Source organism: Elgaria multicarinata, chromosome 15 (assembly GCF_023053635.1).
Source record: "Elgaria multicarinata webbii isolate HBS135686 ecotype San Diego chromosome 15, rElgMul1.1.pri, whole genome shotgun sequence".
Classification (NCBI taxonomy): Eukaryota; Metazoa; Chordata; class Lepidosauria; order Squamata; family Anguidae; genus Elgaria; species Elgaria multicarinata.
In genome coordinates, this window is record NC_086185.1 from 26,028,201 (window position 1) to 26,045,217 (window position 17,017).

A 17,017-nucleotide genomic window follows, 5' to 3' on the forward strand; every position below is an offset into this window, starting at 1 on the left:
GGCTCGGAAACATATAGGCAGCCTATATGTTTCCGAGATATGTTAAGGAGACAGGTATGGACAGAAACGGATGGGACAGCAGATATCTGGATTGAACGGGGGGGGGGGGGGCAGTCCTCTCTTTTCACTTTCTCCAGATGGAGAAGCAGCCAGAAGAATTGTTGGGAAAGCAGCCGGAGGGAGGATGGGGCCAGACAGCAGAGGAAGGTGAACAGAAAGGTGAAAAGATGTAGCTGGCTAAACCACCCCGGACCATCCTGCGCTCTCACAGCATCCCTTTCTGACTTTTGATGGAGAGATTTCTCGGTGCCCGAACGCGAACTGCGCTTTTTTGCATCCTTTGCGAAACAAGGAGTTTTAGAGTCCGGCTGAGTCTTGGGATGACGGAGGGGAGCGGTGGATGGACCGACGGCTTAGATGAGCGCGTGGTCAGGTGGGAAAGGAGGGAGGCAGGGCTCAGGCGAAGGTGCGACTGGCACAGGCGGAGTTTCAGTTGAATGCATGGGGTGGGGGTGGGGAGTGAGAGAGGAACAGAAGGGGGGTGGGAGAAAGGAGGGGTGGGGGTGGGGGGGTGGCTCGCAGGATGGCTGTCCTGGCACCTGGCTCGACTCAAGAGGCACGGGGGCGGAGCAGGGGGCGGGGGCGTCCATCCCCCCCCCTTCCCCGCTCCTTCGGCTCGTCCCTGTCTCGTGCCAGGCCGGGTGGGGGGGCGACGGCTGCGGCCGCCCACCTGCTCCTGCGCCTCCTGCTGCTGCTCCTCTCGCGGCTCCATCAGGCAGGTGTCAGAGGAGGAGGAGGAGCAGGGCAGGGCAGGGCAGGGCAGGGCAGGGGGGTGGCCCCGCCGGCCGGCGCGCCCCATAAAGGCTGCCCCGCCGGGAGGAAGCGGCCGACAGTCCTCGAGAGGCGAAGCAGAGCGCAGCGGTCATGGGGTGGCTCAGCCTGCCGTCGTTCCTGCGCTGCGGCAACAAGGAGGTGAGCGGCGGCGGCTGGGGTGGGGGGTGGGGGTGCCTGGCGCCCAGGTGGCCCTCGGGGGAGAGGGAGGGCGTCCCTAGCCGGCGGGAAGCAGCAGGGGGCGCCCTCTGGTCCCAGCGCTGCTCTGGGGGATGACGGATGCTCGCACAGGTGTGACAGGTGTTCGCGCTACGGGCAAGGACCCCTTTGGGAAGGCGGGCTCAGGTGGGAAATCCAAATCCCACCCCCACCCCCTTCTCTACCTGCCACCACGGGAGCCCAGCAGCACCTTGAAGTCCTCCGTCAAATACCGTCGGGGTTTAGATTGTAAGCTCCTTGCAACAGAGACCTGCACCTTCTTCTGCTTCGTTGCTTTCTTTCTCCTCCCTCGACGCGTGTGCGTCTTTACAGAGTACAGATCCCTGCCCCGAGGAGCTAGCATTCAACACAGGGGGAGATCGCAGAGGAAGGGCTGGGAAACTCAAGCAGAAGAAGGATACGGGGAAAGATACGGCTGGGCTCCCTTTTCTCCAACAGTGAGGTTATAGCAGCCTGCCTCAGGCTGCTGGCCTCCAGATGTTTTGGTCTTCAAATCCCATCAGCCCCAGCGAGCGTGGCCAATGGGCAGGAATGCTGGGAGTTGTTGTCCAAAACACCTGGAAGGCAGGTTGGGGAAAACCGGGTTATGGGGACCATCATTTGAGGAGACAATGGCAGAGAGACTTATCGGTGATGGCCCCCCTGTTGATGGAATATCCTCCCCAGAGAGATTCACTTGATGCCTCCATTATGGTCTCTCAGTGGCACTGACCTTTTTATTCTCGGAGGCATTTTAAGAGCTGTTTTTAATACTTTGTTCTGCCGCTGGTTTTAACATTGTTTTATGATACTGTTTTCTAAAATTTTGCTTTAACATTTGTATTCTATGGGTGTGTGTGGTTTTTTTTAAGTATTGTACACCACCCAGAGAACTTCCATTATTGAGTGATTTAAAAGTCCAGTCCATCAAATAAATAATGAGGGGTTTTGTCAAAGGATTAATAGAAAAGGTGTGTTTTGTTTATGTTACTCTGGGTTGTCATAGCAGTGCTGTGGCAGCAGTAATTAAATACTACTAGTAGTAATAATGATCTGGATGCATGTGACAGAAACAAACATTTTAAAGATGCCCTAGAACTGCCCCTGCGTTAATTACTGCTACTGTTCATCAAACCAGCCCTTGACCTGGCGAGGAGCTGAAATTTCAGTTCCATTCATTAGGATTCAGTTTCATATCTTTAATTATCCCCTTTCAAGATGTTGTTGAGATACAAATATTTTTGTCAATACATGAATGAATGATTCCAAAATCCATATTAGTGTATTACTTTTATTAGGCCAGCCAAAAGATGACACGCAAAAGATGTGCAAGTTATTGAGACCTGTCAGGGATGCTTTAGGGTGGATTCCTGCATCAAGCAGGGGGTTGGACTAGATGGCCTTATAGGCCCCTTCTAACTCTATGATTCTATGACCTCCATCTCTCTTCATCAGGCAAGATGTGGGGGGTGATAGAGGAGTGGAGAAATTGACTTGATGGTGAAGTCACATTGTCTTCATAGCTCATTATCTACTTGAATGTTGTTTATATTCAAAACGTAGAGAATACTACCTATCTATGTCTTTAATACGTATGAGAAATTGGACAGCGAAGGATAAATTGTCCCTTCTCCTACGTGGTTCTAGTTATTATGTGACCTAAAGGGTTGCTCTTTTTACTCTTAAAGCAGCCAGTGTAAGGGGAAAAAAGAAGTAGAAAATTGGCCTAATAAATAGATTTTATTAAAGGGTTTTTAATTAATTGTTAGTCATAAATAATATATTATATAAGAATTGTACATTGTTTTATCATTTTAAAACATAAATTTTAATTAATGCCTGTCTGTTTTTAATGATGATGTGATTTTTGATTTTTTAAATGGTCGGAAGACTTATTCAATAACGCTTCATTTATTCATTCATCCACATTGTCTTCATGGGTCCCCTCCGTTCCTATGCTCATCTAACCTGCTTTTTATAAGATCTTTCCAGATGAAGATATCTTGAAAGCTTGCACACTTTTTGTTCATGTTTTGGTTGGCCTAGTAAAGGTATTTTTACTTTTATTTATTATTATTACGTTTATCTCCCACCTTTTCCCACCTTTTGAGAGGAACCAAGGTGGCTTATGTGTTCCTCCAACTCTCCATTCTATCCTCACAACAACCCTGTGAGGTAGGTTAGGCTAAGAACCAGTGACTGGTCCAAAGTCACCCAGTGAGCTTCATGGCTGAGTGGGGACTAGAACCCAGATCTCCTGACTCCGACACTCTAGTCACTACACCACAATGGCTCTCGTATAGATGTTGGGATCTAACTTTGCCTTTTGTGAGACTTGATAAATGAATGCGCCTCTCCTCTGTTCACATTCCCAAAGGAATTCACATTATCCACTGAGAAAATTGCCGATAAAGACGATGAGAATTCTGAACGGGGAAACTGGTCAAGTAAAACGGACTACCTCCTCTCTATGGTTGGCTATGCTGTCGGCCTGGGCAACGTGTGGCGGTTTCCATACCTGACCTATCAGAATGGCGGAGGTAGGATTTCTTCTTTTGCTTTCTGTGTCAGCAGCAATGAGGCCATTGTAGCAGGACGGCACAGAGAGCAGCCTTCCAGGCTTTCTCTGTTGTGACACCCTGGTTGTGGAATGCCCTCCCCTTGGAGGCCCAGCTGGCATCAACACCGGCTTCATTTCGGTGCCACAACATCTGTAGGGCACCAGGCTGAGGAAGAGTGGCTCAGTTCTACCCTATAGGGCATGCACCCCTTCCAGAGAGATTTTCCCCATGCAGCCCTCAATATCTTTTTTTAAAAAGATTCCCTGCTCATGACCTACACCATGTTGCAGTTTGATTATACCCTACTCAAGTTCAGTTGAGTGATGGCTGAACACAGTTTCACTTGTAAGGGAAAGAAATATGTTTTTTCAGAACCTTTGAAGGCTAAATTCTGCATGGTTACACATAGTTTTAATTGTTGTTATTGCTTTTTTTAAAAAAAATTCTACTGGTTTTAATTGGTTAAGAATTTAATATGTTTTTAGCTGTGTATATTGTTCTGATTTTATCTGTATGCCACCCTGAGATCCTAGTGATATAGGGCAGGATACAAATGTTTTAATAAAATAATTATAATAATATTGTTAAAGTGGCATGTGTCATCATGCAAGCCACTTCCCTGGTCACCTGGGGCGAGCTGTAACTAAAACTATTTGTGTTTTTAGACTGTTGGTTGTTTTATTTTGCTTTTTATGGTTTTAATTTTTGTGAACCGCCCAGAGAGCTTCGGCTATTGGGTGGTATAAAAAATGTAATAAATAAATAAATAAATAAAATCTTTAGGTGACCAGCCAAGGAAGACTTTACTAAATCTACTTCTTCCCTAACCCCATCCACCTTTTAGGATGCAAATGACTAATCCAGCAGACTAGTAATAATTTGCAGGCTCTGAACTTCACGCACCTACTTGTAAGGCTGCTTCTATATATCTTTGCATGCATTTGCTTATTGGAAAACAGCAACAAGAGAACTCCAGCCATCTCCTAGTGTCTTACCTGCTGACCATCAGCAAGGACCCCGAGGCCTCACCTGCTTCAGGTGGCGGTGTGGAGCGGCCACACTATGCAACCAATGATGCTGAGATTTCCAGGATGCTCAGTCAATACCTGTGCTTTTTCCACATTTGGGGTGTTTCCAGATGAGGCTTTTATCACACCACAAAGCTGCCTCATTCGCAGAATTTTACAGGGAGTCTAGACACCACCGACTTTCACTTGGACTCTTTGTGTGTTTTTCCGGTTCTTCTCCTGACTTTTTTCTTAGCATAGAACATCTGATCAGGCATAAAAGATGGGATATCTTCACAGTGCCTTTTAATGGTTAGCAATAGGACTCCCCATGGCTAGAATCATCCTTGCACAAAATGATGGAATGCAGAAAGCCCTCCTCTTTGGGAAATTCCAATCTTTTCTCCCTCCAACTCCTTTCTTGTCCATTTTAGGCAGAGAAAGCGTTAATCCTGTAAAACAGCCTTCCCCAACCTGGGATGCCCTCCAGTAGTTTTGAACTACAACTCCCAGGATTCCTGACCATTTGCCAGGTTGGCTGATGCTGATGGGAGTTGAAGTCCAGAGCTAATGAACACAACAGCATAATAGCTTGCACTGGTCTGGCACACTAAGTGGACCTAGAACATTGTGTGATACAGTATGGTCATGTACTAGCCTGCTTGCCAGCTTCCAGATGTAACTAGCTGGCAGCTGTGGGATACAGAATGTTGGGAGTCGGTTTATGGACCTTTGTTCCGATCCAGCAAGGCAGCTCTTATATTCTACAAGGCCTTTTTTGCAGTGGCACCAACAACGAGGAACTCTGCTCCCTCCCGTAGGAAATGCACTTTGATCATCCACTGTTGGTGTTTAGCAGGGCCGGCCCTACCATTAAGCAAAGTGAGGCTGTTGTTTCAGGCAGCAGTTGCTGGGAGGTGGCAGATGTTGGAGGAGAGATCTATGTGCCTTCCCTTGTGGTAGAAGGTGTCATTCCGTCACCATTGTCAGAGAAAGATTCATCTAGCAGCCCAGCTGGATTTCGTACATGAAATGGGACGAGCAAGCTATCTTAACCGTTGCCTCTGGTGACAAATGTCTTACGCTCCCTGTGGTGTTTAGTCATCAATCAGAGGCCTTCAGGACTCGCTGAATTTAAGGGAGTGCTCTTCTTTTTGCTGGAGGGGTGTGTGTGTGTGTTCTGCTGCTGAACAAAAGTTGTTCACTTCCGTCTTGCTGTGATGTTTTCTTTTATCAGTTCTTTTAACATGAACTTGGATTTTAAGCACCCTGGAGAACCTTTTTTTTTTTAGTTCAACAGGTAGAACAACAAAAACAAAAAGTGATAACATCAAGAATTGTACTTGAGCGTACAAAGCTTTTACACAGCATAGGAACAGGTTGGGTTGTGTGGAGCATGGCATGGCCAGCACCTTTCTGCACTGTCCATTGCATGGTGCCCCTGGTAAAATTAAAGGAAGCAGCGAGATTGCAATGAAGAAACCTCTGTTATTGTACGGCACTCTCTTTTATCTTCGCCACACACATTTCTAGAACCGACACACTGATTTAGCTTCAGTTGTTTATGTAGTTTGATTAAATCCAGTCTGGAAAGCTTTCTCATCTGGGAAACATCTCCAAATCTGTAGGAATATGTGGCCAATGTCTGTTGGCATAAAAATAGGCAGCATTTAGAGTTATGCTAGGGTGACCGTATCAAAAGGAGGACAGGGCTCCTGTATCTTTAACAGTTGTATTGAAAAGTGAATTTCTGCAGGTGTCATTTGTATATATGGGGAACCTGGTGAAATTCCCTCTTCATCACACCAGTTAAAGCTGCCCTCTTTTAAATCTGGTCACTCTAGTATAGCTCCTGCAGCTTTAACTGTGGTGATGAAGAGGGAATTTCACCAGGTTCTCCATATCTACAAACGACACCTGCTGAAATTCCCTTTTCTATGCAACTGTTAAAGACACAGGAGCCCTGTCCTCCTTTTCATAGGGTCACCCTACTTATGCAGAACGCTAAAGCCAGTGTAATGTTGTGCCGACAGAAGTTGGACAAATTCCAGACGGCCTTTTACTTGTTTAACTTTTGTAATTTTTCTCTGTGCCCATCACAGCAGCTAATGCCTTTGTTTGGTTTCTGCGAACAGGACAGCTTAAAGTTCATTGCCGCTGCACACATACCTGTGAAGGGTGGCGGATCGAATTCTCATGCTGGTTTTGCTCTCTTGGCAGGAGCCTTCTTGATACCATACACCATCATGCTGGCACTGGCTGGACTGCCTTTGTTCTTCTTGGAATGTTCCCTTGGGCAGTTTGCCAGCTTGGGACCGGTTTCCGTGTGGAGGATTCTCCCCCTTTTCCAAGGTTGGCCTTGTTATCCTTTCCATATTGATTACAGCTGGGGAGGGGGATGTGCTTTATTAAAATGAGCTCCCAGGGAAGGTTCCTCTTGGCAGTACTCCGAAGGCCATGAAAATCAGAGCTGAGGCGGCCGTGTATTGCATAGAGTACAAAGCCCGGCTCAGCCATTGAGCTAGGATGACCCTATGAAATGGAGGACAGGGCTCCTGTATCTTTAACAGTTGCATAGAAAAGGGAATTTCAGCAGGTGTCATTCGTATATATGGGGAAGAAAGGAAAGGAACCTCTCGTGCAAGCACTGAGTCATTACTGACTCTTGGAGGGACACCAGCTTTCGCTGACGTTTTCTTGGCAGGCCTTATGGCGGGGTGGTTTGCCGTTGCCTTCCCTGGCCGTTATTACCTTTCCCCCAGCTAACTGGGTACTCATTTTACCAACCTCGGGAGGATGGAAGGCTGAGTCAACCTGAGCCGGCTGCCTGAGACCCAGCTTCCAGTGGGATCGAACTCAAGCCGTGGGGAGAGTTTCAGCTGCAGAAACTGGGGAAATTCCCTCTTCATCACACCAGTTAAAGCTGCAGGTGCCCTGCCCTCTTTTAAATCTGGTCACTCTAGTATAACTCCTGCAGCTTTAACTGTTGTGTTGAAGAGGAAATTTCACCAGGCTCTCCATATATACAAAGGACACCTGCTGAAATTCCCTTTTCTATGCAACTGTTAAAGATACAGGAGCCCTGTCCTCCTTTTCATATGGTCACCCTATCTGTAGGGCTCCAGGTTGAGGAAGAGTGGCTCAAATCTACCCCATAGGGCATGCACCCCTTCCAGAAAGATTTTCCCCATGCAGCCCTCAATATCTTTTTTAAAAAAGATTCCCTGCTCATGACCTACACCATGGTGCACTTTGATTATACCCTACTCAAGTTCAGTTGAGTGATGGCTGAACACAGTTTCACTTGTAAGGGAAAGAAATACACTTTCAAAAGCTGGAAGAGACAGAGCATAGTATTGTTTTGGTTCATGTGAATCTGTGCCTAAGAGTGATTGGGAAACACTCCCAGAAATTAGACCAAAGGAGTGTTAGTAAGTCCAGAGAGCCTTCGAGTGCCTGTTGGGAGGGTTGGGTTGTCCTGTTGCATCTATTACATTTCGGAAGTTCCATCCTTTGTGAGCTGATGTTTGCCCCTGTTTATACTTTGCCAATTCTGAGAGTAAAGATTCATGAGCTCAGCCCTGGGTAACCTGTTGGCCTTTACTACAGATCTTAGGAAGAACCAGGAAACTTCATTTGCTTAGAGATTAAGAACTTACCCAGCCTTTAACTTTGTTGACTTTTAACTATAGAAGACAACCCTAAGGATTAATTTATCAGAATCTGGGCAGAATCCTGGCCAATTTGTCCCTAGTAAAAAACACTGAAAACCTCTTAGGCTCTGCACAGGGCACAAACTGCATGTTGCAGTATTCAGAATTGCAAAGGATGCAGGCATGGGCACCTGTAGGTGGGTGGTGGGCAGGGGGCACTTGCCCCACTGGATGAGACATAATTCCCAGATGATGATGATGATGATGATGATGATGATGATGATGATGATTATTGTCATGGGCTGAGCCCATGGTTCCTTTAAGAGAACATCTTTTGCTTCATCCCAGGGAGAGGGAGAGGGAGAGGGGTTTCTTTGTGTCTGAAGAGGGAGTAGCAAGTGAAATGCCAAGGCCACGCTGGGCGAGAAGCGCCTGGCATCTGATAATGCCTCCCCAGGCTGGTACCGGGGAGAGAGTAACAAGTTGCAGCTGTGTAATGTCTGGGAGCGTTCCCCCTCCCTTCAGGAGAGGTGTGGGTTGCTATGGGGTTTCTACTGGCCAGGGTGGGTCTGGTGACAAAGGGGTCCCAGAAAGGGATAAAAGGCTTAGGCACCTAAGGGTCCAGTCTCTTTCCTCTGGGTGTCAGGAGGCCAGCGTGTGCGTGGTGAGTCAAAGCATCCAGGCCAGACCGGCTGGATGGCGGAGGCCCCATGCAGCCACTGAGGGAAGGAGTTTAGCTCGAGTGGCGTAAAGCCAAGTTGGGGTGAGCAACAAAGGTTGAGTCGCAGAGTTAAGTGTTTGTTTTGTTTTAGAATAGGTTTGGGTACTGTTTTGGGGCAAGGGACCTTGCCGGAGTTACAGCTGGTGGGAGTGGTTAAGCGGGGAGCGAGTGTGAATTCTGTTAGGCTTGAGCGTGTGGAAGGGAAGGGTGAAGTGTTAATCCCTGCTGTTTTATGTGTGTTATTCCTTTGTCTGTGTTTTCCCACCCCTCCAAACCTCTTAAGTGTTAACCTTAATGTGTGGACCCTTATGAAAGTGTGTGTGTAAAGAATAAAAGCATTTGGTCCCTATTCTGGAATGTGGCATGGTTTCCTTGAGAACCTAGACTGTAAAGGGTTAACAAGCAGCAGTGAAGGGGCGTGTGTCTGGCCTGGCTGAGTCAGACCCCCCTTCTCTGGCCGGGGAATTGCTAAGCCATACGGAGCAATTCCATTATTATTATTATTATTATTATTATTATTATTATTATTATTATTATTTTAAAGGAAGCCTCTATTGCATGTAGAACCCAGAATGTGCGGGCAATATGCTGCCCATTCATTTGTGAGAAACTCACCTGCCCTGCTTTTCAGGGACTTTAGACAATGAGCAAAGTGGCAGTCAGTGATTGATTCCACACAGCCATTGACTGGAGAAGGAACTTCCTGGCTCCAAAAATTTACAATTCAGAAATACAGGTTTTTAGGCAGTAGTATGTCTACTGAGAAACAAAAGGCAGCAGCAAATACAAGAGTTCATGATCTTTCTAACTCAGATCTTATTTCATTCCCCTCTTAAAAAGATGCTTTGTTTTCCTGAGTTTATAAACGTTATAAACATGCCAACGCAGATAAAATCTATCACTATTGTACCCATAGTGAAGGAAGCGAGGCTGTGGCTGATATAAAGTTGCCTGTTTTACATGGGGGGGGGAGGTGTTAGTGTACTGTACGACACCCCTGTAGTGTAGTACAGTGTTGTGATCCAGTCTCCTTGTGTTGAGTTTTTGGGATGAGTAATGTAGTTGGGGCCAAGAACTAGATTAGCAACAGTGCAGTTATTTAAGGACTGGAGCGGGTGAAGAGAGCTAGAGAAAGAATTTAGCATTTCAGTGTAGGACCACTGGTTGAGGGACAACAGGTGTTCCTATTACAAGCAATGGAGTATACAGGTTTTTCAGTGACCAGAGCTGATACCCAGGTCTCACTCAGTGTTTGAGTGTGTGTTGTTTGTTGAACAATGGGTTAGCATGCTATCTGAACGCAGGACATTTTCCGCAGGATGCATGGTTAACCACGCAGTGTGGCTTATTAACAACCCAACAACAAGCCATGGGTTCTCAAGGTGGCTTGTTCGAGAAAAAAAAGCCATACCACATGGTTAACAAGCCATCCTGTGGGAAATGACCTGGGTTCAGACAACACACTAACCCACAGTTCAACAAACAGCCCATAGTTCAACAACAACAACAACAACAACAACGCACATTCAACCACTGAGTGTAGGTTAGTGTGTTGTGCAAACCTAGTCCCCTTAGAAGGCTGGATTTGGCCCATCGCCCTGAGGTTCCCCAGTCCTGCTCTACAAGGTGCTTTGACATATGTTAAGCACATCTTCAGCCAGATGGTTTGGGAAGGGATTGGGAAAGCCATGCAGGCGCCTGAAATCAGGGAAGCACATGGAATAAGAACAGGATAAAACCCCATCAGCCTTCTTTCCCCACATGCCTCCAATTTTCTCTCCAGTGGATCTACTTGGGTCATAGCTAGACCTAAGGTTTATCCCTGGATCGTCCAGGGGTCAAACCTGTTCATCTAGGTGACACACAGGGGATCCAGTGCTCAGGCAGGGGTGAACCCTGGATGATCCCAGGATAAACCTTAGGTCTAGCTGTGGCCCTAGTCTTGGGAAACTGGAGTAGCAGACATTGAAAACCATCTTCTGACCTTACAATGAGACGTCTTCTCTCTTTCCTCCTAGGAGTGGGAATCACAATGGTGATCATCTCAACCTTTGTGACCATTTATTACAACGTCATCATTGGCTACAGTCTCTACTATCTCTTTGCCTCCTTCCAAAGTGTGCTCCCTTGGACAGAATGCGACCCAGCTTGGGCTGACCCAATGTGCAGCAAGACACCAAAAGGTAAACTGTTCTTAGCAACATGATTTATTTATCTATTTATTACATTTCTATACCGCCCAATAGCCGGAGCTCTCTGGGCGGTTCACAAAAATTAAAACCATTCAAAGTATAAAACAACAGTATAAAACCATAATATAAAATACAATATAAAAGCTCAACCAGATAAAAACAGCAGCAATGCAAAATTACGAATTTAAAACACCAAGTTAAAATTTATTTATAGACTGTTCTCCAGCTGCCTCTTGAAGGCCTCTAGTGTGGGTGGGCCCACCACCTCCCCAGATAACTGGTTCCATTGTCGTACTGCTTTAACAGTCAGGATGTTTTTCCTGATGTCCAGCCGGAATCTGGCTTCCTGTAACTTGAGCCTGTTATTCTGTGTCCTGCACTCTGGGAGGCTCGAGAAGAGATCCTGGCCCTCCTCTGTGTGACAACCTTTTAAGTATTTGAAGAGTGCTCTCATGTCTCCCCTCAATCCTCTCTTCTCCAGGCTAAATGTCAGCAGGTAATTCAGCACTCCAAAATCCAGAGAGGAATTGAGAGGAGGGGGATTTCAGAAATTTTTGTGAACCCCCCAGAGAGCTTCAGCTGTGGGGCATATAGAAATATGATGAATTAAATAAGTGAAATAAATACCTCTCTTCCTATGTCTTGCTCCTTCCTCATCGGGAGGCCATAGGAAGGGCAGTCTGTGCCTGTATACAGAGCAGGGTCTCCGAAATGTAATTCACAGGAGTTGTAGTCCTGTGAGACCTGGAGGATTGGGGAGGGCTACCTACGCACGTGCACACAAACACACCCTGTTCCTGTCATTCTCATAGGCATTTTGCTAGTAATAAATTATCATGAGCTGCAACACCAAAGCTGGGTTAAAAAAAAAAAAGTTTGCAGCAATAAAGGCAGCCTCTTCTCCTTGCAACATTGCCTTACAACCCCTTCTTTTCTTTCAGGACATTGCAATATAACGGGTCCACATCACTCCATTATACCTGTCAATTACACTTGGGCCATGAGCAACAACCAGTCTTGCATCAATGGATCCTTAGTGTTTGAGAACACCCAGGTTCCGAGCGAACAGTACTGGAAGTGAGTACTAGACCTGTAACTTTTCATTCTTAAAGGGCCGCGTCACCTTTGTCACCTGCTCTGCAAGTTTTGTTAGGTTGCCCCTCGAGGAGAAAGGCCATGGCTCAGAGGCTGAGCACTTGCTTTGTGTACAATCTCACAAAGTTCCCAGGTTCAATCTCCAGCATCTCCAGGTCGGGCTGGAAAAAATCCTGCCCTGAAACTCTGGAGAGCAGCTGCTGCCTGTCAGAGTCAGTGAAACTGGGCTAGATGGTTGGATTCAGTAGGCCCGCTTCTTATACTCCTAAGAATTGCAATGGCCTATAGCTATACATGATAAACATTTTGTTGTTGAACATATTCCTAAGGACAATGATGTTGCAAGCAATTCTATTGCTCCAGTTTTAGAGATGGGGAATTACAAAATGCAATCCTATGCATGTCTACTGAGAAGTAATTCCCCTTGCGTTCAATGGGGCTGATTCCCAAGTAAGTGTGTATGTAGTGCCAATGTTCTGTTTCTCAAAACCTCCTGCCTTCTTGGGAGACAATAATGATGCAAAGCTTTATTCAAGCAATAAATATCTCTTCCCACCTGAAGAGAGTCTAATCACTAGGAACTTCCCCCCTTAGGCAAAACTATGCAAACTAAGCGAGACAATTGTCCTTTCAAGAAGAATGGAAAGCCTTTTCTCAAGATGCATTAACTTCAGAGAGACTTGTTCTGAGGCAGCTTCTGATGAGATGCGAGCCGGGCTGACTTCCTCTCACCTTCCTTTTGCTCCGCCCGTTTTAGTCGGCGGTGTACTCTAAGATCAGCTACCCTCTCTGTGCTCTCTCCCTCGGAAGAATGTTAGCTTCCCTCTGACTGTGTATTATTTGCTCTTGACGAAATAAGCTCTGGAGAAAGTTCACTCCCAGCTGGTGAAGAGCCCATGAGAGCTTTCTCCCCCACTGGTCTAGGCTGGCCTGTGTCTGGCGCCGACTCCTCTACTTCAGAGTCTGATTCTGATGGATCACCTGAAACACCTTCTTCCAGCCCAGGGGGAGCAGGGAGCCAACTCCAGGTTGTTGAGGTTCTTGAGGACAATGGCCGCGCTCCCTCAGTGCATCTGCCTCCTTATAGCCATTATCATCAGTTGCTATTGTTCCTCATCCTCCTTCTCATCACTGCTAGCATTTGTTTGCTTGCTTGATACCTGAGAGCCAGGGAGCAAGGAGGCTGTATCCTCAGCTCCTCCTCCTCCTTACCACCACTATTATCTGGTCCAGAGTGAGAGGCAGATGAACAATAGGGAGGAGGAGGAGGAGGAGGAGAAGCAATTCCAGGGGGCTCATGTCAGTGGGCCCCTGCTGGGGTGTGGACCCCACAACTACCCTTGATGCCATCCCTAAGTGTATAGATTGCAACCTGAGTGATTTGTCCAAAGTCACCTGACGTTCCCATAGTGGAAGTAGGTCATGAGCAACAAGGGTCTTCCAGATCCAGTTTGAGCTCTTCGTCCACCCACTTCTGTCCACCTCTTGGTGAGGCTCGCATGTGAGTGCAGGATCAGCAACAGTTGGAGAAGGAGGAAGGAGCTCCGCCCTGCCCCTAAGGAGCCACCTCTGAGAGGAAAGAGGATGTGCATGGGATGATTGAGCACCACAGGAAGCCAGGTCTGAAAAGGCTGGGGAGAGCATCTTTCCTCACAAGCTTCCCTGATCGTTAATGTTGACCTTCTCGGGAAAGCCTCTGCCTCTGGGTCTGGCACCCCAGTGACCTCAACGTGGGCAGGTGCTTGATGCTTGCCGTGGCACCTGGACCTCTCTAATTTGCAGGGGTGTGGGCTGCTACCCATTACTCTGGTGCTGCTTATGATTCACTGCGGGCTGTGGTGTGTTTGCCTGGTGATTCATAAACTTATTAAAAGGGTGTGCATTACTGAAGCAACATGGCACCCCGTGTGTGTGTACATACACGCGACTCCAAAAGAGACGTTTGTTTGCCTTGAGGAATGTGGCAGGGGCCATCATGGGCAGGGCAATTCCAGTTGCGGTTTTGCCCAATAAGTAGCTCAAGACCGAAAACCAGCAGGCAGGATCAGTGCCCGGGGCCAGGAGGAAACACTGGCAAGCTAGTTTGTGGTCTGGATCAGAGGTCCAGGCCGGACATACAACCAAGACGGAAAAACTGGACAAGTCGGGGTGGATCAAAACCAGACAGGCTAGAAAGGAATCCCACACCCCATTTGGCTGGCCTGTAGGTCTTTTTAGGCCCAGCCCCCTGCTCCCTTCGCCTTTCGTGACCTGCATTCAAAGACAACCCTGGGCGACATAAAGGATCCCAGTGCAGGAGAGACCAGACGCCTTCTTGTGATCACGCAATGCACAAGCCTCGTAGATAGCAGAGTGGTTCCGTTCAAAGCCCTATCCTTGCTGATGCTTCCGTGATCTCCTTCTCTCAGCAAACAGGTCCTTCGGCGATCAGACGGACTGAACGACACTGGAGAGATCGTATGGTACCTAGCCCTCTGCCTTCTCCTTTCCTGGCTGATCGTTGCAGTGGCCTTGTTCAAAGGGATAAAGTCTTCAGGAAAGGTAATTGCATCGAACCGCACCAGGTCCGCTATGGCAGCACCTCTCCCACTTATGCATCACCTCCAAAAGAGGAAATGTGTCACCAAAGACAAAGGATGGACCATGGGCATAATATGTGCATACGCAAACTTATGTTCCATTGCAAACTTGGAAAGAGTAACTATTATTTCAACAGAAACGCAATACTAAGTATTGCATTTATTGCTACTAAATTAGGGTGACCAACTGTCAGGATTTCCCCGGATTTGTCCTGGTTTTTGTTCTTTCCATGGTGTCAGGGGGGATTTTTTATCATTTTCAATAATGTCCTGGAATGACACACCTTCCCCTTTAAGGCTACCATTAGCATGGCAGGAGGGAGTGACATGCTTTCTTGAGGCACAGCATTCCCCCACCCCGAGCTCCAATTGAGGTCTTAAAGGGGAAAGTGGGTCATTCGTGGACATTATAGAAAAGGCCCCAATTGGAGTGGATGGTGGTGGTGCAGAATGAAATCCTTTCCCCTCCTCCACTCCAATCGGGTTCTTTAAGGTGGCGGGGGAATCACGTACTTTCTGCAGGACTCCGAAAGCTGCTTCCCTACACACACACTAGGTGTCCTCTTTTTTGGTTTCCCAAATATGGTCACCCTAACTAAATACTATTAGAAATGGTAGCTATTATTTCAATCGTGCATTTCACCTTAGCTAGACCCACCTGTTAGCCCGTGACAGAGGAGGGAAGATCTCACGTTGTGTTTAACGCAAGATCCCTCCTCTGTTTACACACGGTGAGCGACGACCTCAGCAGAGGCGTCTGCCTGCCATTTTTTAAATTAAAAAGCCAGCAGTGCACGAACGCTCATGTGCATAAGGTACGTGTTTTTTCAAATTTAAATTACTTTCCCCATTCCCCCTACCCTACCCCCGATGGGCACAGCGCTCCTTGCGAGGAATCGCGCGGAGATGAGTCAACCCACGGCAACCGGCCACACGTTCCGCCGTCTCGGGCTCACCGCGGAAAAACTGGGGCCAAAGGGGAGGGCAAGATCCTAGGGCAAGGGAGGGATAATCCCTCCCTGATCCTGGGATCCCCTGTGCATCATGTGGACGCACAGGGACAATCCCGGGGTTTGCCTCAGTCTAGCTATGGCCTATGTGTCTAGGTCAGCCTTCCTCAACCTGGGGCGCTCCAACCAGGATGATCAGGGGTCTAGAAACAAAGCCCTATGAAGATAGACTGAAATAACTGGGCATGTATAGCCTTGAGAGGAGAAGATTGAGGGGAGACATGATAGCACTCTTCAAATACTTAAAAGGTTGTCACACAGAGGAGGGCCAGGATCTCTTCTCGATCCTCCCAGAGTGCAGGACACGGAATAACAGGCTCAAGTTAAAGGAAGCCAGATTCCAGCTGGACATCAGGAAAAACTTCTTGACCGTTAGAGCAGTGCAACAATGGAATCTGTTACCTAGGGAGGTTGTGGGCTCTCCCACGTTAGAGGCCTTCAAGAGGCAGCTGGACAACCATCTGTCAGGGATGCTTTAGGGTGGATTCCTGCATTGAGCAGGGGGTTGGACTTGATGGCCTTGTAGGCCCCTTCCAACTCTGCTATTCTATGATTCTATGTGTTGGACTACAACTCCCAGAATGCCCCAGCCAGCTCTGCTGGCTGGGGCATTCTGGGAGATGCAGTCCAACACATCTGGAGTGCCCCAGGTAGAGGAAGGCTGGTCTAGGTGGTAACTGTGGACTGGCAATTTCAAAGGCCCTGCCTGTTCTCCCTCCTTATGGTTCTTTGCTTTTAAACCAGACTAGGCAACCCATCAAATTGAGGACACCTTGTTGCTGGAGAACATGGGCAGGAGGGTGCTGTTGCGCCCCTTCCCGCTTGTGGGTTTCCCCTTGGAGCATTTGGTTGGCCACTGTGTGAGCAGAACGCTAGGCTAGATGTCCTGTGGAGCTCTTCTTACGTTCTTACCTTCAAACAGAGGCCAGCTCTCCAAAACAGAACTCTGCCTTCGATAGAGTAGGACACCTGGCCAGCCTAGGACCATCAGTCCACCAGCCTACCCATCCACCTCAGCCAGCAGCAATTACAAGATGACCACCTTATTCCAGTGAGGGGTGTTTCAGCTTCCTTGGGTTAAAAAAGCTCTTTGCGGAGCTTCTGCAAGGGCAGAGGGTGGCCTCTAGAACCTAAACAGGACACCAACGTTTGACAGCTGATGATGGCGGA

The 17,017-nt window shown here is 47.6% G+C and overlaps 1 protein-coding gene across 1 annotated transcript in view; it reads left to right on the plus strand.

Moving 5' to 3' along the window:
• Positions 1-898: 898 nt before the first annotated feature.
• SLC6A14 (solute carrier family 6 member 14) overlaps positions 899-17,017 on the plus strand; it is a 29,159-nt gene continuing 13,040 nt past the window's right edge. The window contains exons 1-6 of the mRNA XM_063142079.1: positions 899-972; positions 3,407-3,569; positions 6,818-6,949; positions 10,990-11,154; positions 12,105-12,240; positions 14,667-14,799. Of these exons, the coding sequence (XP_062998149.1) occupies positions 925-972; positions 3,407-3,569; positions 6,818-6,949; positions 10,990-11,154; positions 12,105-12,240; positions 14,667-14,799 (777 nt within the window). The 5' untranslated portion in view covers positions 899-924. The remainder of the gene's footprint in view (positions 973-3,406; positions 3,570-6,817; positions 6,950-10,989; positions 11,155-12,104; positions 12,241-14,666; positions 14,800-17,017) is intronic.